Genomic DNA, 26,734 nt, shown 5'->3' on the forward strand with positions numbered 1-26,734 from the left:
AAATAAAGGGCACTATATTCCCTTTAAAAGACATCTCGAATATTCTGCAAATTCATGGAATATTCATGAAGAGATCAAATCCAAATCATTCTAATTTGGGATATACTCCACTAATGACCCTCGAATCATGGATAAATCTTAGGAGAGTAGAACAGAATTGATAATGTAAAATAGCAAAAAAAAAATCATAGGAGAATTAAGGACATAAACCATACTTCTCAACTATTCTCATTAATGGTCGACTAAATAAGTCTATTATCTTTCTAAAAATGGTAGCAGAGGCAGATCTAGATCATTAGCTACAGATTTGATGACGGGTAACTGTACAAATCCAATGTCTTTTTTTCTCTTTAAATTACCATTTTCTTTATATTTATATGATTTTTCTTTTAATAATATTATCGCAGTTGTTGATCCAAACCCCCAGCTCCTTTTAGGTTGTGTTTAGTATGGAAAAAAATGAATAATGTTTTTTAATATTTTCATATTCAGTTAATAAAAAATTTTGAATAATATTTTCTCTAAAAAATAAGTTTTTTTAAAAAGAGGAAAATAACTTTCTTAGTGAAAGTAGGAAGAACATATTCACAAGTGAAATTCCACGGTGATTGTGTCATCTGCCACCCTCAACACACCTCATCACCCCACACCGGTACTCCCTTCACCTCCACCTCTCATATTATTTGTCAAAATTATATACAAAACTCCAAAAACAGTTTTCAACAATGCATTTACCATAAAAAAATATTTTCCTTTGTACCAAACACACCCTTACTTTTTAATTATAAATAAAAGAAATAATAGAAAATTACAAGACATTTCAAGTGACTTTGCCATAAAGAAACAAATGTTGTTTCCACTCTTTTTAGCCCTTGTTATCTTCATTATTCTCAGTTTCCTTCTTGCTAAAGCCAAAAGGAATGGAAAAAACATTCTACCACCAGGTCCTTTAGGGTTGCCATTTATTGGAAATCTGCATCAATTTGATGATTTAACCCCTCATCTCTATTTTTGGAAACTTTCCAAGAAATATGGGAAAATATTCTCATTAAAATTTGGTTCTACTCCAGTAGTGGTAATTTCTTCAGCAAAATTAGCAAAAGAAGTAATGAAAACACAAGATTTAGCATTTTGTAGTAGACCTTCTACTCTCTGCCAGCAAAAATATTCTTACAATGCTCAAGATATTGCCACGTCACCTTACAATGACAATTGGAAAGAACTTCGAAAAATATGTGTTGGTCATTTATTTACTCCAAAAAAAGTACAATCTTTTATCCCAATTCGTGAAGATGAAGTATCAAGAATGATCAAGGAAATATCTCAACAAGCTGTCACTTCCCGAATTACCAATTTGAGTAGTATATTGATTTCACTAACGACTACAATTATTTGTAGAGTTGCTTTTGGTATTAGGTATGATGAAGAAACACACGAAAGGAGGAATTTTAATGAACTTTTAAAAGTGACTGAAGAAATGTTGGTAAGCTTTTTTGTCTCTGATTTTTTTCCTCTCTTAGGATGGATCAATAATCTCTCCGAAAAAATAAATATACTCGAGAAGAATTTTAAGGATTTGGATGAGTTTTATGGACTCATTGAGCAGCATCTTAGTCCCAATAGGCCAAAATCCATGGAAGAAGGAGATATTATTGATCTTTTACTCCAATTGAAGAAAGAGAAGTCAACTCCAATCGATCTTACTTTGGACAACATAAAGGCTATCATTATGGTAATGTACTACTCCATTTTATATATTGTGGTGCTGGTAAATACTTGCATGTCAGTTGCTTACACCTACCTAAACAATTAATCTTTCATTGGTTTGGTGTTAATACTCGATCATGTGGCTAAGTATTTTTCATGGTCACGATCATAATATAAAGAAAGATTTTTGTCAAATATTAAAAAGGTGATTTTAAGTTTGTGGCATTACACATGTTATAGCTTGATTAGAAAAATATTTGAATAAAGATAAAATGAGAAATTCAAAGTTTTCGAATACATGAAGATATATTTTGTGGCAATGTTTTTATCCTCTTAATTTATCTTGTAGAATATGCTAGTTGGTGGAACGAACACTAGTGCAGCTACAATAATTTGGGCAATGACAGCCTTGATAGCGAACCCAAATGCCATGAAGAAAGTTCAAGCAGAAATTAGAGAATCGGTTGGGAAAAAGTCCATGGTTAATGAGGATGATGTCCAAACTCTTCCATATTTCAAAGCAGTGATAAAAGAGACACTTAGATTGTATCCACCGGCTCCATTGTTAGTACCAAGAGAGACGATGGAAAATTCCATACTAGAAGGATATGAAATTAAACCAAAAACTATAATTTATGTTAACGCTTGGGCAATTGCAAGAGATCCTGAAATATGGGAAAATCCAGAAGAATTTATACCTGAAAGGTTTTTAAATAGTGATATTGATTTTAAGGGCCAACATTTTGAGTTGATTCCATTTGGAGCAGGCAGAAGAGGGTGCCCGGCTATGGCACTTGGTGTGGCAAATGTAGAACTTGTACTTTCTAATCTCCTTTACGCTTTTGATTGGGAGTTGCCTTGTGGAATGAAAAGAGAAGACATTGACACCGATGTTCTGCCAGGACTTACTATGCATAAGAAAAAACCTTTGTGCCTTGTTCCTCAAAATTATCTCTAGAAATTAAACAAGAAAAAACTCCAATGTTTAAATTATTTAAATATGTATGTATGATTTCGTTAGTTATCCATGTTTAATATGGTCATATTGTTTTATGTCTGTTATTTTTCGTTTTAAACTTGTAATGGAGTAGTTGAAGAGGGGAAAACATTTTCACAAATATTTTTTTCTTTGTTATTTCATATTCAATTATATAAATTTTCATGTAACATAATAAGGTATTATTTATAAATAAAATAAAAGCAGCAATCAATGAACCATATTTTAAAAGTTCTATTTAAACCATCCAAACGACCCTTTAGTTTGTGAAACACATCGTGCAGCAATTACAAGATGCATTAATAATCAGAATCAATAATCCTCTTATCTCTTGATACGACTGTGGATTCAAAATTAAACTTGATGAATTTGATTTTAATCTTTTTTTAAAAATTAAATTTAAAAATTAGAAGTACAAATTTAATATTTTAATTTTAGTGAATTTTCACATATTAAGATATGCCTCAACAAAAAAAAAAAACTGGATTAGAATGAGAGCTAGTTGCATCTCTGCCATTGATCCTCATTGTCTATACTAACACATGTTATAAAATTCATTTTCACGACTTATATGCCATGTAGGTATCAATTTACATCATGGCAATTAAGTACATGTAGAAATTAACAAGTTGTGTAAAAGTTGATTAACTGATAGGTGGGGGTGGATATAACTAGTTATAACTAGAGCGTTGTATATAAATGGGAAAATCGTATATAATAGCAAATTATTAATTCAAATTAAATGCTATAAACATGTTTGATTTAATTGTACCCCATAGCAAACTGTTGCTATTTCGCCTCTCTCCCTGAATCTCGCTCGCTACTCTCGTTCTCGCTGGGCAGTCTCGCTCGCCTCTCTCGCTTTTATACAAGAACAAATGTATAAAATGTGTTTGTGTTTATATAAAGTGAAAGAAAATTATATATATACATATATTTTCATTCCCCTCTCCCAGATCTCGCTCGCCACTCTCACTCGCCTCTCTCACTTTATACAAACACAAATGTATACATTGTGTTTGTGTTTGTATAAAGCGAGAGAAAATTGTATATACAAATACAAATGCATATATTTTTGTCCTATACACTTATGATTATACATATACGATCTTCCCCTACCCAATTTTCTTTTGTCTTTTTCTCTTTCTCGCTTTATACAAACACAAATTATACAATTGATTCTTTTGTATATGTATACCGAAACAAATTATACAATTGTTTCTTTTGTATATATGTATAGCGAAATAGCTATACAAATTATGCAAACAATAATTATATCATACAAATATGATTTTTGTGTTTGTTATATATGAAAGTTATTCCTTTTATAAACCCTCGTGGAGTCATGGTGGGAGGGAGGTTTTAAGGAAAAAGGTTGACATTAATCCTTACTCGTATATTCTAAAATAGCAAAAAAATTCATAGGAGGACACAAACCAAACCTCTTTTATCCTAATGGTCAACTAAAAATACAAAGGCGTGGGGTCGATGCGCCTTACAAGACACATACAAACTTGCAGGCTTTGTCTGCTTGCGCCTTCTAAGGCGCATAGGTGCCCGTGCCTTGCTACCCTAATTTAAATGATGTCCAATCTACCGTTTAAATGTTGTCCTTTTGGTTTCAAACTTATTTTTATTTTTCTTTTGTAATTTTTGGTCAATTTTTTTACCCTTTTGGCTCTAGACTCCATAGAAGTATACGCTCCACAATTGCAACACCAAGTGCAATGTCGGCAGAGACCATTGCCTTTATTATCCCAGCTCAAGCACACAAAATATTTCTCAGTAAATTGATCTCTTATAGATATTTGACTTTAAAAATGATGAGTTTAAATTTATTATTTTATTATAGTGAATTTTTACATATTAAAATATGCCTTGTACAAATTATAACTAGATTCGGATGAACCCGTTGGCTAGCTGCATTTACCACTGGTCCTCATTGTCTATATTGACACATGCTATAAAACTCATTTTCATGACTTATATATATGCCAGGTAGGTATCAATTTAAATTAATGTTTTGGACATTTCTTGTTGCAATTGAAAAAAATTAAGTGATTTTCAGAGATTTGAGAGGGAAATTAACAAGTTGTGTAAAGATGATTAAGTGATAGGTGGGGGTGGATCTTGCTATATAAAGTAGTGTCATTTATGAATTTACGTGAATTAATTAATTTGAGATTATTAAAATTTTTTCTCATAAATCTTATTTGTATCCACCTCAATAATAATAATGAAATAATACAAGAAGACAAAATATGAGAAGTATAATATTTTCCATGAAAAATTATTATCCTTCGTGCCAAACAAGCCCTTACTTGTTAGTATAAATGAAAGAAACAACAGAAAATTTTAATACAAGACATCAAGTGACTTTGTACAAAATTTCAATATTGCCAAAATAAAATAAAATATGTTCTTTCCATTCTTTGTAGCCCTTGTTATCATCATTATTCTCAGTTTTCTTCTTCCAAAAGTAAAAAAGAAAGAAAAAAACATCCTGCCACCAGGTCCTTTAAGGTTACCATTCATTGGAAATTTGCATCAGTTTGATGGTTTAACCCCTCATATCTATTTTTGGAAACTTTCCAAGATATATGGAAAAATATTCTTATTGAAACTTGGTTCTACTCCAATAATTGTAATTTCTTCAGCAAAATTAGCAAAAGAAGTAATGAAAACACAAGATTTAGCATTTTGCAGTAGACCTTCTATTTTGGGCCAGCAAAAATTGTCTTACAATAATCAAGATATTGCCACTTCACCTTACAATGACCACTGGAAAGAGCTTCGAAAAATATGTGTTGGTCATTTATTTAGTCTAAACAAAGTACAATCTTTTATTCCAATTCGTGAAGATGAAGTATCAAGAATGATCAAGAAAATATCTCAACAAGCTGTAACTTCCCGGATTACCAATTTGAGTAGTATATTGATTTCACTAACGACTACAATTATTTGTAGAGTTGCTTTTGGTATTAGGTATGATGAAGAAACACACGAAAGGAGGAATTTTAATGAACTTTTAAAAGTGACTGAAGAAATGTTGGCAGGCTTTTTTGTCTCTGATTATTTTCCTCTCTTAGGATGGATTGATAAACTCTCCGGAAAAATAAATAAACTTGAGAAGAATTTTAAGGATTTGGATGAGTTTTATGAAGGACTCATTGAGCAACATCTCAATCCCAATAGGCCAAAATCCATGGAAGAAGGAGATATTATTGATCTTTTACTCCAATTGAAGAAAGAGAAGTCAACTCCAAGCGATCTTACTTTGGACAACATAAAGGCTATTGGTGGCTATGTTTTTATCCTCCCATTTTTTCTCGTAGAATATGCTAGTTGCTGGAACAGACACTAGCGCAGCTACAGTAATTTGGGCAATGACAGCCTTGATGGCAAATCCAAATTCCATGAACAAAGTTCAAGCAGAAATTAGAGAATCGGTTGGGGAAAAGTCCATAGTGAATGAAGATAACGTCCAAAATCTTCCATATTTTAAAGCAGTGATAAAAGAGACATTTAGATTGTATCCAGCAGTTCCATTGTTAGTAGCAAGAGAGACGATGCAAAATTCCATACTAGAAGGATATGAAATTAAACCAAAAACTATAGTTTATGTTAATGCTTGGGCAATTGGAAGGGATCCTGAAATATGGAAAAATCCAGAAGAATTTATACCTGAGAGGTTCTTAAATAATGATATTGATTTTAAGGGCCAAGATTTTGAGTTGATTCCATTTGGAGCAGGTAGAAGAGGGTGCCCAGGTATAGCACTTGGTGTGGCAAATGTGGAACTTGTACTTTCCAATCTTCTTTACGCTTTTGATTGGGAGTTGCCTCGTGGGATGAAAATAAAAGACATTGACACTGATGTTTTGCCTGGAATCATACCACATAAGAAAAAACCGTTGTGCCTTGTTCCTAGAAATTATCACTAGAAATTGAACAAGACCAAACTCCAGTGTTTAAATTAGTTAAATATGTATGTATAACTTTGTTAGTTATCCATGTTTAATATGGTCGTATGGTTTTATGTCTGTCACTTTTTGTTATAAACTTGTAATGCAGTAGTTATTTCAATAAAATCTCTCTTCTAGTTCCAAAAGATATCGCGGAAAAATGAAAAGAAAAGCATTTTTCTTATGCGTAATAATTCCAAGTAAAATGTCTGTTATCTTTATCACAAAAGTTAATTTCCAATCAAATGCATATAGAAGCATAAGCTCTAGTACTGTTGCAACACCAAGTGCAATACCTATGGAGAACATTATTGCCTTTATTGTCACAGCTCAAGCACACGCGACATATATTGTTTGTTTTGGCCAAACACACCTTACGACTATACTCCTTCATCAGAAAGTTGTAGGTGAGGTTTGTCCTACTACCTAACTAAGGTAATATCATTCATAGGGAATGTTCTATTAATATCATATTTGTCATAGCCCAATTGAAAAACATGTATTATCTACATTGCCCAATAACACTCATATATTTCTTCCTTGGCTATGCCATCAGTGAGCCCAAAAACGGTACATACCATATGAACTTATGTTATTCTTTATAAATTTTCTTACTTTTCTCCCCCATTCCGACCGATGTGAGATTCCAATATATTGTAACCTTTACCCCTTCTTCCTAATTTAATTTAGAATTTCTTTTCCTTGACCATGTATTAACCCAAATATTTGGACCCAAACTAAAGCTTTGATATTTTTGAGTTTATCAATTCCTTCCCCTTCTAATAGGAAACAATATCAATTATTTATTCAGTTATCAAATTGCCTTTGTCTAACTAATGCTATGAAATCATTGGTGAGATAGATATCTAGATAATATGGAAACAAATTGATTGATAGAGGAGGAAAAATCATTTTCAGGCTTTAATGATTGTGGCCTGTGAATTTTCCTGTGTCACTTTCATGAATATTAAAGAATCAAACTACCTCCTAAAATATCAAAAGTATAGTCTATTACTTATAAATGCAATGTCATTTTTATCCAGCTTTAAATGACAAATTTCCTTCTATTTTCATTTTTTAAATATTATCACAGCCCTTCATCCAAAGTCCCAGCTTCGTTTACTGTTATTCTTTGTTTTAGTTCCTATTTGAATAGTTAAATAATATATTATTTTGTTCTTGATTGACATATTTTTACATGCATTCTCATTTGTAATATTATCATGGAGTGTATTACAAACTCTGTGGTGATCAGAAAATACTTAGTTCTCTCTAGCTCTTATTTCTTCATGCTTGTTAGGTAGCAGAAGTTAGGTACTTCATTAGGATTAGTAAGGTAAGGCCTAGCTCTCCTTGCTTGTACTTGTCCTTGATATTTTTTATGTTTAATAAAAGGCTGCTAGACACTATCAAGTGTTAAATTTGCTTTAAAAAAATATTGTGACTTGTAGAATTTTTATGTAATTTTTAAAAAATAAAGATTTTATGTTCGAATTCACACTGAACAATAGTTTGTTTGATCTCGTACTACGAAGTCAAACCAAACAAATTAAAACAGAAGGAGTACTAAAAATGAAAGAAATCATAGAAAATCTTAATACAAGATATAGAAAACAAGTGACTTTTTCCAAAAAAACAAAAAAACACATGATGTTCTTTCCACTCTCTGTAGCCCTTGTTATCATCATTATTCTCACTTTTCTTATTCCTAAAGCCAAAAGGAATGGAAAATGCATTCTACCACCAGGCCCTTTAGGGTTGCCATTCATTGGAAATTTGCATCAATATGATAGTTTAATCCCTCATCTCTACTTTTGGAAACTTTCCAGAAAATATGGAAAAATATTCTCATTGAAACTTGGTTCTTCTACTATGGTTGTAGTTTCTTCAGCAAATCTAGCAAAAGAGGTAACACAAATACAAGATTTAGCATTTTGTAGTCGACCTTCACTTCTTGGCCAGCAAAAATTGTCTTACAATGGTCAAGATATTGGCTTGTCGCCTTACAATGACTATTGGAGAGAACTTCGAAAAATATGTGTTGTTCATTTATTTAGTCTCAAGAAAGTGCAATATTTTAGTCCAATTCGTGAAGATGAAGTATCAAGAATGATCAAGAAAATATCCCAGCAAGCCGCCACTTCACAAATTACAAATTTGAGCAATATAGTGATTTCACTTACAACTACAATTATTTGTAGAATTGCTTTTGGTGTTAGGTATGATGAAGAAACACCCGAAGGGAGGAAATTTAATGTACTTTTAAAAGTGACGGAGGAAATGTTGGCAGGCTTTTTTGTCTCTGATTATTTTCCCCTCTTAGGATGGATTGATAAACTCTCCGGAAAAATAAATAAACTTGAGAAGAATTTTAAGGATTTGGATGAGTTTTATGAAGGACTCATTGAGCAACATCTCAATCCCGATATGCCAAAATCAATGGAAGGAGATATTATTGATCTTTTTCTTCGATTGAAGAAAGAAAAATCAACTCCAATCGATCTTACTTTGGAAAACATAAAGGCTATTATCATGGTAATGACTAATGAACTATTCTCTTTATGTCTATTTTATATATTTGCTCTAGCCGACTGCTTACACCTAGCTAAACAGTTAACCTTACGAATGAATTAAGAAATTGAAGTGAAAATTCATATCAATTAATCATTAGTTAGATGTTGAAAGTTGTATATAGCCAAGTCTTTTGTATTGTTATATATATATTTATTGACTTGGTATTAACACTCTGTCATACAACTAAGTTTTTTCCTTAGTCATGTTTGTGACACAATCATAATATAAAGAAACTTTGTTGGTCAAATATCAAGAAGTGCCTTTTTAAACTTGTAATATTACACATGTTATAACATTTTCTGATATGATTAGGAAAAAATTTCAATTGATATGAAATGTTGCATTTAATTTTATCCTCACACTTCCTCCTGTAGAATATGCTAGTTGGTGGAACGGACACGAGCGCAGCTGCAGTAGTTTGGGCAATGACAGCTTTGATATCTAAACCAAATGCCATGAAGAAAGTTCAAGCTGAAATTCGAGAAATGGTTGGTAAAAAAGTCCGTAGTGAATGAAGAAGACATCCAAAATCTTCCATATTTTAAAGCAGTGATAAAAGAAACATTTAGATTGTATCCACCAGCTCCATTGTTAATAGCAAGAGAGACGATGCAAAATTCCATACTAGAAGGATATGAAATTAAACCAAAAACTATAGTTCATGTTAATGTTTTGGGCTATTGCAAGGGATCCTGAAATATGGGAAAATCCAGAAGAATTTATACCTGAGAGGTTTCTGAATAGTGATATTGATATTAAGGGCCAAAATTTTGAGCTGATTCCATTTGGAGCAGGCAGAAGAGGGTGCCCGGCAATGGCACTCGGTGTGGCAACTGTGGAACTTGTACTTTCCAATCTTCTTTACGCTTTTGATTGGGAGTTGCCTTGTGGAATGAAAAAAGAAGACATTGACACTGATGTTTTGCCTGGACTTACAATGCATAAGAAAGAACCTTTATGCCTTGTTCCTAGAAATTATCACTAGAAATTAAACAAGACCAAACTCCAATGTTTAAATTAGATATCCATGTTTAATAATATGGTCGTATGGTTTTATGTCTGTCATTTTTCGTTATAAACTTGTAATGGAGTTGTTGTTTCAATAAAATCTCCCTTCTAGTTTCAAAGGATGTCGCGGAAATTTGGTAGTTAATTTACTAATTCTCTAGGAATTAAATTAACATGGGGATTCTCGATTCCTGTCCAGTGCAATAGTAATAATGAAATCTATAACCTCTATTGTTGCAATCAAATGTATATTATAAACTCTATTGTTGCAACACCAAGTGCAATACGTGCAAAAACCAGTGTCTCTTTTTGCCAAAAAGCATACCTACCGATCCAACTTGTGTTATCCCTTATAAAGTTTTTTACTTTACTTTTGTTAGGACCGAAATAATTAAGTGTCATGCATAAGCTACCAAAGCAAACCTCGAAACACCATGAGTAAGAATATAAACTAGAAATATACCAAAAGACACAAATCTTTAACATGGTTCGATGAATCGACTTATGTCCAAAGAGGAGATGAGGAATCTACTATATAAATATGAGAGTACAAAATTTAAAGAGAAATAACCTCACTCATTCACGCGTAATATAAAGAGGTTCATACAAGTGATAACGTATCACTTATGTCCCACAAATTCTCCCCCTAGACAATACTTTCAAAGGCTTTAGGACTATATTATGAATGCTATTGTGTTAGGATGAATGTTCCTGTATTTATAGTCATAAATTTTTTCCTACAAGAAAAGGACTAGCCAAATATGAAGACTTTGTGTTTTCCTTTTAAGAAAAGGAAAATCCATTTATGATAAGAAATTCACAGCAGTTAATACCTGACAACTCTCTTATTTCGATACAAAATTTAATTTAGAATTCTTTTTTCTAGACAATGAATGAATACAAAAATTTTAGACGTAAATTAAAGCTTTGAAATTCCGTTATCAAATTCCTTTGTCTAATTCTATGTAATTATAATTATAGGTGAGACATTTATCTAGACAATGTGGAAAAATTTGATAAAGGACAAACAATCATTTTTTCAAGCTTTAAATATTGTGGCCTGTGAACTTTCCTGTGTAACTTTCATGAAAATCACCATACAAAAAAGAAAAAACAAAGTTTAGAATTTTAAACTAAATGATCATACTATTAAATTAGGATCAAACTACTTCCCAAAATATCAGAAGTGTGTAGTTGATGGTTATCCCTTTCTATCACTTATAAATAAATGCAATCTCTTTTTCTACCTTTAAATTACAAATTTCTTTCTATTTGTCTATTTCCTAAATAAGTATTTTCATCATGATTTAAATTATTATCATATCCATTGATCCAAAGTTCCACCTTCTTTTACTGTTACTTATAGTATTTTTATGTAAAATTTATTTCAAAATAATTATAGATAAAAAATTATTTCTTTCGTCCTCTAAATCAAGCGAGGGAGTACTATAAATGAAAGAAATTGTGGAAAATCTTAATACAAGATATAGAAGACTTTTCCAAAAAACACATGATATTATTTCCACTCTTTGTAGCCCTTGTTATCATCATTATTCTCAGTTTCCTTCTTCCTAAAGCCAAAAGGAGTGGAAAAAACATTCTACCACCAGGTCCTTTAGGGTTGCCATTCATTGGAAATTTGCATCAATATGATAGTTTAACCCCTCATCTCTACTTTTGGAAACTTTCCCAAAAATATGGGAAAATCTTCTCATTGAAACTTTGTTCTTCTACTATGATTGTAGTTTATTCAGCAAATCTAGCAAAAGAAGTAATGAAGACACAAAATTTAGCTTTTTGTAGTCGGCCTTCACTTCTTGGCCAACAAAAGTTGTCTTACAATGGTCAAGTTATTGCTATGTCGCCTAACAATGACTATTGGAAAGAAATTAGAAAAAATATGTGTTGCTCATTTATGTTGTCTCAAGAAAGTGCAATATTTTCGTCCAATTCCTGAAGATGAAGTAGCAAGAATGATCAAAAAATTATCTGTACAAGCTGCCACTTCACAAATTACAAATTTGAGCAATATAATGAGTTCACTAACAACTACAATTATTTGTAGAGTTGCTTTTGGTATTAGGTATGATGGAGAAACACGCGAAGGGAGGAAATTTGGTGAACTTTTAAAAGTGGCTCAAGAAATGTTGGCAGACTTTTTTGTCTCTGATTATTTTCCTCTCTTAGGATGGATTGATAAACTCTCCGGAAAAATAAATAAACTTGAGAAGAATTTTAAGGATTTTGATGAGTTTAATGAAGGACTCATTGAGCAACATCTCAATCCCAATAGGCCATAATCCATGGAAGGAGATATTATTGATCTTCTGCTCCAATTAAAGAAAGAAAAATCAACTCCAATCGATCTTACTTTGGACAACATAAAGGCTATTATCATGGTAATTATTTAACTACTCTATGTGTCAATTTTATATATTTTCTCTTTTCGGCTGCTCACACCTAGCTATATAGTTAATTTTTCCAATGAATTAACAAGTTGAAGTGAAAATCTTATCAATTAATCCTGGTTAGATGTTAAAAATTGTATATAAGGAAGTCTTGTGTATTGTTATATTTATTGACTTGGAATTACTACTCTGTCATACAACTAAGATTGTACTTTCTTGAGACTAAATAAATGAAGTAAGCAAAGTTTTCTAATTTCTCTCCAATAGTCATTGGTGAAAACACTATGTCATGACTATTGTAAGACAATTTTTGTTGGCAAAGAGTAGAGGGTCTACTACAAAATGCTAAATCTTGTGTCTTCATTACTTCTTTTGCTAATTTTGCTGAAAAAATTACAACTACTGGAGTAGAACCAAATTTCAATAAGAATATTTTTCCATATTTTTTAGTAAGTTTCCAAAAATAGATATGAGGAGTTACACTATCATATTGATGCAAATTTCCAATGATTGGCAAATCTAAAGGACCTGGTGGTAGATTGGTATTTCTACTTATTTTGGTTTTGTGAAGAAGAAAATGAGAATAATAGGAAAAGCTACTAAAAATATAAAGAACATCATGGTTTTGTTGTGTCACTGCCAAATGCAACGTCAAATGTAACCTATAAATAGATCTCCTATTGAGTTGCTTTTATACACATTTTTTTGTTCAATTGAATGTAGTGATATTTGAGAATGACATCACAATTTAATCTTAAAGATGTTTAAGTATGCAATGACATATCTCAACAAGCTACAACTTCACAAGTCACCAACTTGAGCACTATGTTATATTCACTAACAAGTACTATTATTTGTCGAGTTGCTTTTGGTATTAGGTATGATGAAGAAGCACATGAAAGGAGGAGATTTGATGAACTTTTAATTGAGACTCAAGCAATGATGGCTAGCTTCTTTGTTTCTAATTTTTTTTCCTTCTTTAAGTTGGATTGATAAACTTACTGGATTGACAGATAGACTTGAAAATAATTTCAAGAACTTGGATAATTTTTATGAAGAACTCATTGAGCAACATCTTAATCCCAAGAGGCCAAAATCCATGGAAGGAGACATTGTTGACACCTAATTTTGATCCTCCCCGATAAGATTAATTTTCGAGCTTCTTAATTTTCAATGATTTGGAATAATTAGTTTTACAAAACTCAAAAAGGTAAATAAATTATTTTCTAAAGTTTTAAAGCAATTTTAGTCATTTTTATAATTTTTAAAACAATATAATATTTTTATATAACTTTTGTATGTAATTGTTACATTTCTTACGAGCATTCAAAAATCAAAAAAAAAAGAAGAAGAAGAAGGGGGCTTTACCTGTTTAAAATGTTTTGATAATTATCTCACTTAATATTAGTTAATATTCCCGAATTAGTTATTTTTATCTCACTAAGATTAAGAAGCCCGTCAATTAATTAATTTGATTCATCGTGTTTAAATTCTAGCCGGATACACTAAATTAACTCAATTAGGCTATGTTTTGAATTTTATATGGCCATAATTGCAATCCATTTAGTCATTTTATATTACAATTCTAGCCAATTTTAACCTCACCTTAATTCAATTTTTCGACCAAAATTGGGTCAGTCGACCTATCAGCCCATTCCATTTTTTTCAGCCCACTTAATTTCCTATTCTAATTCCAACCAACCCAGCCCCTTTTAATTCCAAATAATACCAAAAACAAATGACCCAGACCCGTATTTTTCTTCTCCCAGAACACCAACCAGCGCTGCAAACCAGAAACGACACCCAGAGACCCTTGTACGCGCCTCACGCGAGAACACGCAACAGCGAGTTCACAGAAGCCACAGCGACGTCTTCACGGCAGCAACGGCGATAGACGGAAAGCAAAATCCCAACGTCTTCTTCCTCAGGCTGGTACGATCTTGTACAGCTTTTCCGCGATTTTAGCTGCTGCTTCGTCCTTGGGGCTGTGGGATGGAGCCACGTTGCGCCCAAGGACGGGTGAATCAATCCGGAGCGTCGATTCGCCCTTTCCCCTTTCGGAATTGGGCAAAATTGCAAAGAAAAGATGTTTACCCCGAATGGTGAAAGTTTTGGAGTTCAAATTTCGAAATGGTCCCTTGCCCTATGGGGGATTTCAGCGATTTTCCCCCCATTTTCCAAAAGGGAATTTCCCTTCTATATAGGTTGCATTATTCACTGTTGGGGGGAAGGAAAAAAAGAGAGTTGGAGATTTCTCTGGAGAAAAAATATTGAGAGGTCTCCCATTAGAAACGAGATTACAGTAGACTTGCTAGCCATACAATTATGTATAAAATACTTAAGGTTAGGTCTTGAAACAAAAGTGTGAGAGTTCAGATTTTGTTTGTTCTTCTTGCTCGTGTTTTGTTCACGGAAGTTTATCGGAGTAGTCGCTTGTGGTGTGGGTGGTAAAGCTTTGCTTAGCTCGTTTCGTCCGGATCGCTGCCCCCGAAAAGGTAATCTCTTCTCGACCTTAACCCGTTTATTGGACGTTCTGTTTTATGAACTGAAACTCTCTGTGGTTTCTTTTTCCTCCTGGTTTGAATGACTCTTTTTTTTTTTTTTTTCTTTTTTCTTAGTTTACTTTAGCGTTTAATGTTTGATCGGTTGAGCTTGAATCAGTGTTAGTTAGTTGAGGCGCATAATGTGTTTGTGTGCATGGTTTATGTCTGGAATATCTTTGGTTGAGAATTTGGTGTCTCCCTTTGGCTGTTGTGCTCAGTGGTTAGTACATATAATTTCTCTCTGCAAGTTTGAAGAAAGTTTTAACTTGATTAAGATTTGTTCTTTATTTTCTCTTTTATTTTGACTAACCTTTAAGGCTTCGAATGGATTAAAGGATCTATTGGTTCTAGCGTTATTTGTTACTTTCATATTTGTCATAGTCTATTTCGGCATCAAGTCCTTGCTTTGGTCTGTTAAGATCGTTTTTTTTTTATTTTCAAAAGTAGGAGCAGAACCTTAAGCTGGTTAGTGTGGAGTTTATATGTTGTCTTATCTATGAATCGTTTGGTGCATTAGCTTACTCTCTTCGTTTTCAAGTTATTTGATCCTTCAACTGTTTAGCAAGGCATATTTAAATAGAGTTATGTCTCCATATCTATCGCAATGTTTGCCACTTGAGGCCTAAATGTAAGCTTCCTTAGCATGCTTCTCTTATATTTGTCTTGTTTCTATTTTTATGAGGGCTGTTTTAGTTTTTCTCAAACATATCTCATCCCGTTCTAAAAATATTAAGATCATGTTGCTAGACTTGAAACTAGCTTATGTTGGTTGGTATGGTGTTTCAAATACTAATTCGATGAGAATGGGGTCTATTCATGTGATGTGTAGAATTTCTTTATCTTAGCTAATTTAAATGGTTGAGGGTTTATTTCACTTCGTCGGTTTGGTTACTCCTATCCCAAAGTTTGAGTTAGTCTAGTATAATTTTACTCGGCTCATTCTCTAGTGATGCTTGGTCAATTATTTGGTCATTTGCTTTATTTGATGTTAATTAAGACCCATTTACTTTTTTTTTAATTGTTTTGGTCCAAGATCTCGGTTCATCTTCCCATGTGTTATGGCAGCGTTTTCCTAGTCTATTTTTCTAATATTATTTGAGAGCATACATAAGTTTATATTGAATTAAATGGAAAATAAAGGCATGATGGATTTTTCCTAAAAAAAAAGAAAAAGAAAAAGAGTTAATTAACTTTATTATTATTTTAAGGGTGAATTTTAATACAATTTATGTGTTCTTGCTGTTATCTAGGAGTATGACAGATTTTCTTTTATATATACATATATTCGTTATTCATGTGTATTGTTACTAGTCATCATATTAATTTATTGTTTGAAATAATCAGTGTGGTCTATTAATTGTTGAAAAAATAGTGATTTAAATAATCGTCACTTTGTCTTTAGCATGATGGATCTTCATTGTCTTTGGAGTTGGTATCTTTCCATCTAGATCTATGTCATTTCAACTTGATAGAGTTATTTGCTATATTTTGTTTAAGGGTGACTATGATTTGTTTTGAATGCATTATATTTCTGTTATGGTTTATTAATCCTTATCTTCTTATTTTTTGTTGCATGTAAAATATGCCCGAGTTCTTCATGAACTCCTATCCCATTCCTTTGCATTTGGAGAGAGCCACCAAGGCTGAAACCCTTCCTCTCGAGTCGGCCAACCTATTAAGAATTGACGAACAGGTCCCGAAAGAATATGCAACAGATTGGAGAGTCGAAAATTTGGACCAAAGGCCCACTCCTTATTTCAAAAATTGTATTTTATTATTTTGGGCCTAAGCCCTTGTCATTTTATTCATTATTATCTTGTTAGAAGTTTAGGATAGGTATATGTGACTCAAATGGGCCAAAGGCCCCAAAATGAAAATGGGCCCAAGTATTGGTCCAGGCGGACAGAAAAAAATCAAGCTTGTGCCCGAGCCTCTTTCCCTCTTTATTTTATTGTATTTGCGTGTTTGTTAATATTTGCCGCTAATCTTAAGATCGAAAAATTCAAATCCCCGGAAGACGCCCATTTTGATTTAACAATTTAACTAAATTAGTCATCTCTTACTTGACTTAAAAATAAATAAATAAGTTTACAAAATACTTCATTTAGATAATATTTAAATATTTCCCTTTTTTCCCTTTAAAATGGTTCTAAATATAAAAATTGCTCAAATCAAATTAAGTTAAATTATTTTAGCCAAATAAATTAATTGTAGGATAATTGCATTAGTGGATATTTTAGGTGCTTTAAAAACCTTTCTAGAATATTAATAGGAACTTCGAACCCCTATTTAAATATTTTCAATCGATTTCCTGTTTTTATCGTTTGAAAAAATCAGTTTTCTTAATTTTTCTTATAAATTAAGTGGCAACTCTAAAATCACTCAAAATAATATTTTCCTAATAAAACAGACATTCTTGATCTTTTGCTTCAATTGAAGAAAGAGAAATCAACTCCAATTGATCTCACTTTGGAGGATGCAAAAGCACTTGCCATGGTAATCTTGTATATTTATGTTAGTACATGTACTTTGAGTCTTTTTTTTGGTTTCCCACTTGGTGTTCGGAGCCCACATTGGAGCCTCAACTATATCCGGATCACGCACTACAAGGCTCATTCGGGGTGGTACTCCCAACATGATTTTCTCCATACCTGTTGAGACTTTCTCATGAATTGACAATTCATGTCTTTTTTGTGTGTCAATTTCTTTGTAGGACGTGTTAGTAGCAGGATCAGACACAAGGGCGGCTGTAATAGTATGGGCGATGACAGCCTTAATGAGGAATCCAAGAGCCATGAAGAAAGTTCAAGCGGAAATTAGACAATCAATTGGAAAAAAAGGCATTGTAAATGAAGATGACATCCAAAACATGTCTTATCTTAAAGCAGTAATAAAGGAGACATTACGATTATATCCATCAGCTCCACTCCTACTACCAAGAGAATCAATGAAAAAGTCTAGACTAGAAGAATATGAAATTGAGTCAGGAACCACAATTTATGTTAACTTTTGGGCAATTGCAAGAGATCCCGAGATATGGGAGAATTCAAATGAGTATTCCTGAGAGATTCCTGAATAGCGATATTGATTTTAAAGGACAAAACTTTGAGTTAATTCCATTTGGAGCTGGACGAAGAGGATGCCCAACTATTACACTTGGGGTTGCCACAGTGGAACTTGCATTGTCAAATCTTCTTTATGCATTTGATTGGAAGTTGCCTTGGAGCATGAGAAAAGAGGACATTGATACAACTGTTAGGCCAGGAATTGTAATGCATAAGAAGATAGATCTTTGCCTTATACCTACAAATTATCTATAGATTATATTCAAATACGGATATAAGGCGAGTTTTGTGATATCAATTTAAATCATGTAAAAAATAAATTATTCTCAAGCTAAACATATTTAGAATACATACATGTAATAAGTTATTCTCATGCTAAACTTATCGACCGACTCTAAGTTATGAATTTGTCTTTCTCACTCCACCTAGTTCTTGAAGGAACACCTTTATATTACGTAAATAAATAAATATATGCTACTGGTAGTAATTGCTGCATTTTCGCTACTAAAAAAGTTACTATTTTATCATTGAAATTTTCTACTGAAAAATATTTAATGACTATTTTCATAAATATTTTTATTGAGTCATGAGAAAAGAAAAAAATAGTAGTAGTATTTTAACACGGAATTATTAGGAAGCTTCTCAATATTTCAACATGATTCTATTTTCCACAGTGCGTTTTAATTTTAGTATGCTGGTTCGATGAAAATATATATCATATTTTATGACATAAAATTAATTGAAAAGGAAGAAGCAACAAATGAGAAGATGGTAAAGCTAAAACTATACTGTAAACGTGAAAATTAATTCAAAATTGGAAAAGACAATTACGTACCTTAGTCCTTAGTACTTTTTTTTAAAAAAAAAATTCCCAGTGACTATCTGAGTGTGTTATACGTACCTTAGTAGTTGTAAGATTTGGAAGGGAGAAAACATTCTCAATAATATTTTTATTCTTACTTCATATTATATCTCATATAAAATTATAGAAGTTTAATTTAACTTAATAAGGTATTTTTGATAAACAAAATAAAAATGGCAATCAGATGCGTGTTTAAAAGTTCTATTTATATTAATTTAAACCATCCAAATGACCTGTTAATTTGTGAAACACATCTTCACAAATGACCCTCAAAGAATGGATAAATATCTTATGAGGAAAGAATCAAAGGAAGGACAGAATTGTACTCACAATCTTGATCAATAAAATTAGTTTCTTCATACTTTATTTGTGATTGCAATTTATTTTCTATCACTTTAAATTCTTTTGCAAATAAATTGGCACGCCCAGTGGGACCAAATCTGCTTTTCATCTCTTCTCTCACAAATCAAATCTGCAAATCTGAAGTCACAAAACCGCAAAGGTAGAAGAATGGGTACTTCAAGTTTCGAGTTTCATCAAGTCTACACTCCGACAAACCTTGAAGCATGGACATTTGTAGACATTTAAATTTTGTAGAACTCTACAAGATGTGTTCAATTCAAGTAGATATTCTACAAAGTGTGTTCAATTTCAATTAGGATTCTTGGAGGCTATTTAACCCTAAACCTTATTTCATGCCTATATAAAGGGCACTATATTCCCTTTAAAAGACATCTCGAATATTCTGCAAATTCATGGAATATTCATGAAGAGATCAAATCCAAATCATTCTAATTTGGGATATACTCCACTAATGACCCTCGAATCATGGATAAATCTTAGGAGAGTAGAACAGAATTGTACCCGCACCATTTATTAATAAATATTCATGTTTCTTCATAGTGGTTGATTTATTTTTCTATCACGGTAAAATTTGTTGCAAACAACATTGTCTAGCAACACGATGTATTTATAATCATAAATCCTTTAAAAATTATAAATTTAAATTTACTATTATAATTTTAGTGAATTTTTACCTATGAAGATATGCCTCGTAAAAAATATATCTGGATTCAGATGAATCCTTTGGTAAATTGAGCTACTAATTATCCTCATGTGCTATAAAACTCATTTTCATGACTTACATACCAGGTAGGAATCAGTTTACATCAATGTAATTAAGTACCTTAATTTTTAAAATTATTTTTGGAGATTTCTTGTTGCAATTGAAGAACTTTAAGTGGTTTTCAGAGGTTGGATTGAGAAATTAACAAGTTGCATGTGTAAAATATGATTAATTGATAGGTGGGGGTGGATCTAGCGAGTAGAGTGTCATTTATGAATTTAGGTGAATTTAATTTGATATCATTAAAATATAAATTCATAAATTTTGAATTTTGAATTCACCTTAATAATAATGAAATAATACAAGAAGGCAAAATATGAGAAGTATTAAATTTGCATAAATTAAAGTGTTTGAATTCTGGCATTAAGATAGCTCGTATCTAATGTAAAATAGCAAAAAAAATCATAGGAGAATTAAGGACATAAACCATACTTCTCAACTATTCTCATTAATGGTCGACTAAATAAGTCTATTATCTTTCTAAAATGGTAGCAGAGGCAGATCTAGATCATTAGCTACAGATTTGATGACGGGTAACTGTACAAATCCAATGTCCTTTTTTCTCTTTAAATTACCATTTTCTTTATATTTATATGATTTTTCTTTTAATAATATTATCGCAGTTGTTGATCCAAACCCCCAACTCCTTTTAGGGTGTGTTTAGTATGGAAAAAAATGAATAATGTTTTTTAATATTTTCATATTCAGTTAATCAAAAAATTTGAATAATATTTTCTCTAAAATATAAGTTTTTTTAAAAAGAGGAAAATAACTTTCTTAGTGAAAGTAGGAAGAACATATTTCACAAGTGAAATTCCACAGTGATTGTGTCATCTGCCACCCTCAACACACCTCATCACCCCACACCGGTACTCCCTTCACCTCCACCTCTCATATTATTTGTCAAAATTATATACAAAACTCCAAAAACAGTTTTCAACAATGCATTTACCATAAAAAAATATTTTCCTTTGTACCAAACACACCCTTACTTTTTAATTATAAATAAAAGAAATAATAGAAAATTACAAGACATTTCAAGTGACTTTGCCATAAAGAAACAAATGTTGTTTCCACTCTTTTTAGCCCTTGTTATCTTCATTATTCTCAGTTTCCTTCTTGCTAAAGCCAAAAGGAATGGAAAAAACATTCTACCACCAGGTCCTTTAGGGTTGCCATTTATTGGAAATCTGCATCAATTTGATGATTTTGCATCAATTTGACGGTTTAACCCCTCATCTCTATTTTTGGAAACTTTCCAAGAAATATGGGAAAATATTTTCATTGAAATTTGGTTCTACTCCAGTAGTTGTAATTTCTTCAGCAAAATTAGCAAAAGAAGTAATGAAAACACAAGATTTAGCATTTTGTAGTAGAACTTCTACTCTCTGCCAGCAAAAATATTCTTACAATGCTCAAGATATTGCCGCGTCACCTTACAATGACAATTGGAAAGAACTTCGAAAAATATGTGTTGGTCATTTATTTAGTCCAAAAAAAGTACAATCTTTTATCCCAATTCGTGAAGATGAAGTATCAAGAATGATCAAGGAAATATCTCAACAAGATGTCACTTCCCGAATTACCAATTTGAGTAGTATATTGATTTCACTAACGACTACTATTATTTGTAGAGTTGCTTTTGGTATTAGGTATGATGAAGAAACACACGAAAGGAGGAATTTTAATGAACTTTTAAAAGTGACCGAAGAAATGTTGGTAAGCTTTTTTGTCTCTGATTTTTTTCCTCTCTTAGGATGGATCGATAATCTCTCCGAAAAAATAAATATACTCGAGAAGAATTTTAAGGATCTGGATGAATTTTATGAAGGACTCATTGAGCAGCATCTTAGTCCCAATAGGCCAAAATCCATGGAAGAAGGAGATATTATTGATCTTTTACTCCAATTGAAGAAAGAGAAGTCAACTCCAAGCGATCTTACTTTGGACAACATAAAGGCTATCATTATGGTAATGAACTACTCCATTTTATATATGGTGGTGCTGGTAAATACTTGCATGTCAGTTGCTTACACCTACCTAAACAATTAATCTTTCATTGGCTTGGTGTTAATGCTCGATCATGTGGCTAAGTATTTTTCATGGTCACGAATACGATCATAATATAAAGAAAGATTTTTGTCAAATATTAAAAAGGTGATTTTAAGTTTGTGGCATTACACGTGTTATAGCATTTTATGATAGCTTGATTAGAAAAATATTTGAATAAAGATTGTTGACACCCAATTTTGGACCTCCACAATATATATTAATCATCGAGTTTCTTAAATTCCAAACGATTTGAAATAATTGACTTTGTAAAGTTCAAAATATTTTTTCGAGTTACTTTTAATTAATTTCATCATTTTTATGTAATATGTATGTTTTATATAATTTTGTGTATAATTAGAGTATATTTTATAAACATTTCGAAAATCATCTCAAGAAGATTTTGATTTTTTAGTAAGTATTTTATTAAATTAGTTCAGTATAAATTATAGTTATAATCTTTGAGTTATTTAAATTAGTTTACAATTAAGTTAATTATTTTTATTTCGTTAAGATTAAGAAGCTCCTTAATTAATTCATATTAATTTGTCTTGATTAAATGTTGACCAAATCCACCGATTAATCTCAATTTGGTTACATTGTGTAATTAATTTGAGCTATTGTTTTTTTACGTTTCCTTAGCCAAATCCTCAATTCATTCAACTCATTAAAATACCAAATTGTGGGCTATATTCCACTTTTCTGCACAACCCACTCCTATTCCTTTCACCCTTCAGCAGCCCATTAAAACACAACAACATATATCAACCCATTAATGCCTTCAATTCCCAACCCAACAAAATTAACAACAACAACGTACAACAACCGACCAACAGCCCATTACCCTCAACCCGGCCCAAATGCACTTCTTCCCTTCACAAAGAGACCCGACCCCTGCACAACTCTTTCTTCTACGCAAACCCAGCAGCTCACGTGAACCAGACAGCAGCAGTGTGCATTTTTCTTCTGCCTCACGCGTCAATATCCAACAACTCCCACAACTTTCTCTGCAACAGCCGCCCAACTTGATCTTTCCATCCGGATTTTGGGGGATTTCGATTGAAAATCTGGCGCAAGCAGCAGTCCGTTGGTCTTTGGGGAAAGGAATTTTGAATTGAAGATTGGATAGGAATTTCCTTTTTGGCCCTTGCCCTCGTCCAATTTTCATCCCCTAAATCGCCCCAACTTCCCCTATAAATAATCCTTGACATTCAAGTGAGAGGGGTTTTTTTTTTATTTGGATTTTGACATGTTTTAGAGCTTGGTTCTTTGACATTACTGATTTTACATTCAAGAATTTTTAAAACGATTTTCTAATTCTAAGTTCTAAGAAAGGTTTCGTCTGAAGTTACTTTGAAATTCTTAGTTTGCTACTCGAATCGAAGTTGTGCGAGAAGTCCTCTTTCTAGTCGTCCCAGTATCGCTGCTCCAAGAAAGGTAATTTTTTTTTTGTGTGTTTATCCCAAAGTTTGCTGTCTGTTTCATCTATATATATATATATATTTACTTATTTTTTGGTTTGTATTGGTGATATATTCTCTGATTTGGTGTTATGAAGCTATGGAAAAATGTCCAAACCATGAAGTAATTTAGAGTCTTTATTCTCTGTGGATTATGATCTTAACCTTGTTAAGAGTTGATCTTTTGCTAGGTAGTTTAAGGAAGATTAAAGCGATGTTAGTTCGTTCCCCATCACTTTGATTTCGACGAGATGAAATAAAATATAGTGACAGCATGCTTTTCCTTTCAGTAATTTCTTTGTTTTATTTGGTTTGCGTTTCTAGTCGTTTGCAATCTTACATTCTAGTTTTGTGAGATCAGCTAGCTTCTAGTAATTTGTAGATATCGTAATACCTAAATTTTAGTATGCTTCAATAATATGAATATATAGTTGCTGTAATTCGTTGTCTTTTCCCGTGCATATTCGATCCTTTTTCTAGGTTAAATATTTTCTCTCCATTAAAGAGATTATGAAAACATGCGTGTACATTAGTGGCATAGGACCGATTTGGATTCTTAAAACCTCTTCTTCTATGCCCAGATTAGTCCTTAAATGCTCGTCTCTTCGATCGTCATGTTTAGATTAGCTAAATTGTGTTGATTTTCCAGACCTTCTTTGTGCTAATCTACTCGTATTCAGTTTTAAAGCGTTGTACTGTCACCTCTATGTTACCTCACATGTTTCTTAACGCGTCTACGCCAGCCCTTTTCTGCAATTTTACTGGCACTTCATAGTTAATATAATTATTTGGTTCTAACAATATTTTGTTTGAGTCCACTGTATGATCCTCTTTTTGAAGCTTCTATTTTTCTTTTATTTATTTATTTTATTTATTTATTTTTTTTAGAAAGGATAGTATGCATAGAAATTTATGGAAGCCTTCTTGCTTGTTTCTTTTATACCATTTTGAGATAATGGTATAGTAGTAAAATTTTCTTTTACCTATCGTATGAGTCCAACAATTACTCATGACTAAATAAATATAGCTCATATTTCCTTGAAGTCCTCGTTGTGTGGCATCACTAGTTGTCGGGTGGATTTGTAAAATTACATGAAATTAGAATATATCTCTTAGTATTGTTTAAGTTTGAAAGGATGAGTTGCGGTTTTTTGCTCCAAATGACAACAATGGCTCTTTGATTAAGTCAATTATTTGTATAAACATGATTTCCGTTTTATTTATTTATTTATTTTTATTGTGTTAAGTGAAACCATGCTCTTTACTTGCTAAATGTACGTTGGAAATTTCTATCTTTATATATTAAAACTGTCACCACAATTTAGTTTAGTAGATGCTATTATGTTAGGATTAGGTGACCTTTTCCTATGCTACCAGTTTGTTTGAGTTCTATCACAAGATATAATATGATTTGTTGCTTTAGTTGAAACACTAAGTTCATATGTGTGATGTGTATAATGCCAAGCTTATGTTGCCTATATGTTACATTACATGTGCAATATTGAAATTATGTCATTCTAAGCTTGTTCAATGTCTTGCTCATAATTTGGGTTGATTAAAAAGGTAAGTTTGGAAACCATTTTAGGATAAGTGATAAATCAATGTATTAGTTAAAATGAATACATGCATAAGTTAGTCGAGATGTTCTCTTTGGAATGTGTCCGAGTTTGTTCCTCAGTAGATTATTTACTATATTTTGAATTTTTTCTTTTATTGAATCTATCTTCCATATCTCTAATTTTTTATTATTTTTTTTCTGCCTCATGGGAACTTATGCGACACTACTTGAACTCCTATCTCCTCGTTGGGCCAAAGGCCCAATTTTACCTCTTAACGAGTCGGCCAACCTTGAGAAATCAAAGAACAAGTCTTTGGAGTTGATGTACAGGTCTCGGAAAGCAGAAAAATGGGCTGTATACAGCCGATATACACTGATATACAACCAGTGTATACAAAAACGGGATTGGTTTAAAGGCCAAAGTTTGTAGCGAAATTGGCCCAAGAAGGGGCCCAATTTCATCATTTTTTTTACTCTTCTAATTGTTTGATTATGTTTTGGCTAATCTTATTTAACTCTAACTTTAAATAACTTAATTAGATTCCCAAAAAGACGAGTCATTTTCTTTGTGTTGGTTTATTTTTAATACATTTCACTTGTTGTGTTCACTTATTTTAAATTTCAAATAATTGGTCGAATTTTGTATTTTAATTAAGTTCAATCTTTGTTCTTAAAAAAGATATGTTTTAAGGCCTCTTCACTTGATCACATTTTATTTTAAAGTGGTTTTAAGTTAAAGTATTCTTCTCAAATGAACTAAAAATGTTCTCTTTCTAGTTAGTCATTTTCTCAAAAAGGTTAGTCGAAACTTTAATTCTTCAATTAACTTAAAATGGCTTCATGCTTAAATTAACCAATTTGGATTAATTTATTATTTTAGAAAATGAATCAAGTAAGTCCTAATTAATCTAGTTTTAATAAAATTCTATGCACTTGTTTTTTAATTCAAATGTTTCATTTTTAGGTCATTTTTCTCTAAAAAATAAAATAAAATAAGAATGTGTCATTCATTTAACTATTTTCCTCAAAGTTAATCGAATATATTATAAGTTATTATTCTTTATGTTAAAACATTTTTTTTTTTATATAGTCAAATATATTTTAGTCAAGTCGCAGGTCAACCGCATGTTAGCGGACACTTCGAATGCTTAAACCCTTCTCGAAGTGTAAATTGAACCCCGAACCCTCTTTGATATTTTTCAAACGATTTTTTTCTGTTTAAATCTTTGAAAATTATAAGTTTTCTTAATTTCTTTAAAAAATTAAGTGGCGACTCTTTCTAAGTATTTTTCTTTTAGTGTTTTATACTTGGAACATTTTCAAAAAGTGATTTTTCTAGAAATAGTCAAATTACGACACAACAAAGATAAAATGAGAAATTCAAAGTTTTCGAATACATGAAGATATATTTG

The 26,734-nt window shown here is 31.8% G+C and overlaps 2 protein-coding genes and 2 pseudogenes across 2 annotated transcripts; all 4 read left to right on the top strand.

Annotated features, from left to right (window-relative positions):
* The first annotated feature begins 834 nt into the window (after positions 1–834).
* Positions 835–2,804, top strand: LOC102589818 (cytochrome P450 83B1-like). The gene is made up of 2 exons (XM_006358703.2): positions 835–1,732; positions 2,057–2,804. The coding sequence occupies exons 1-2, from the start codon at positions 848–850 to the stop codon at positions 2,663–2,665; spliced, it is 1,494 nt and encodes a 497-aa protein (XP_006358765.1). The 5' UTR covers positions 835–847; the 3' UTR covers positions 2,666–2,804.
* A 2,316-nt stretch (positions 2,805–5,120) lies between these two features.
* LOC102587099 (cytochrome P450 83B1-like) lies at positions 5,121–6,765 on the top strand. The gene is made up of 2 exons (XM_006358762.2): positions 5,121–5,996; positions 6,040–6,765. Exons 1-2 carry the CDS (start codon positions 5,121–5,123, stop codon positions 6,646–6,648), a joined length of 1,485 nt encoding a protein of 494 aa, XP_006358824.1. The 3' UTR covers positions 6,649–6,765.
* Positions 6,766–8,210: 1,445 nt separating this feature from the next.
* LOC102590147 (cytochrome P450 83B1-like) lies at positions 8,211–10,370 on the top strand (annotated as a pseudogene).
* Positions 10,371–11,661: 1,291 nt separating this feature from the next.
* The window catches only part of LOC102590464 (cytochrome P450 83B1-like), a 42,600-nt pseudogene continuing 27,527 nt past the window's right edge, over positions 11,662–26,734 (top strand).

The sequence above is a fragment of the Solanum tuberosum genome, unplaced genomic scaffold (assembly GCF_000226075.1).
Source record: "Solanum tuberosum cultivar DM 1-3 516 R44 unplaced genomic scaffold, SolTub_3.0 scf00280, whole genome shotgun sequence".
Lineage (NCBI taxonomy): Eukaryota > Viridiplantae > Streptophyta > Magnoliopsida > Solanales > Solanaceae > Solanum > Solanum tuberosum.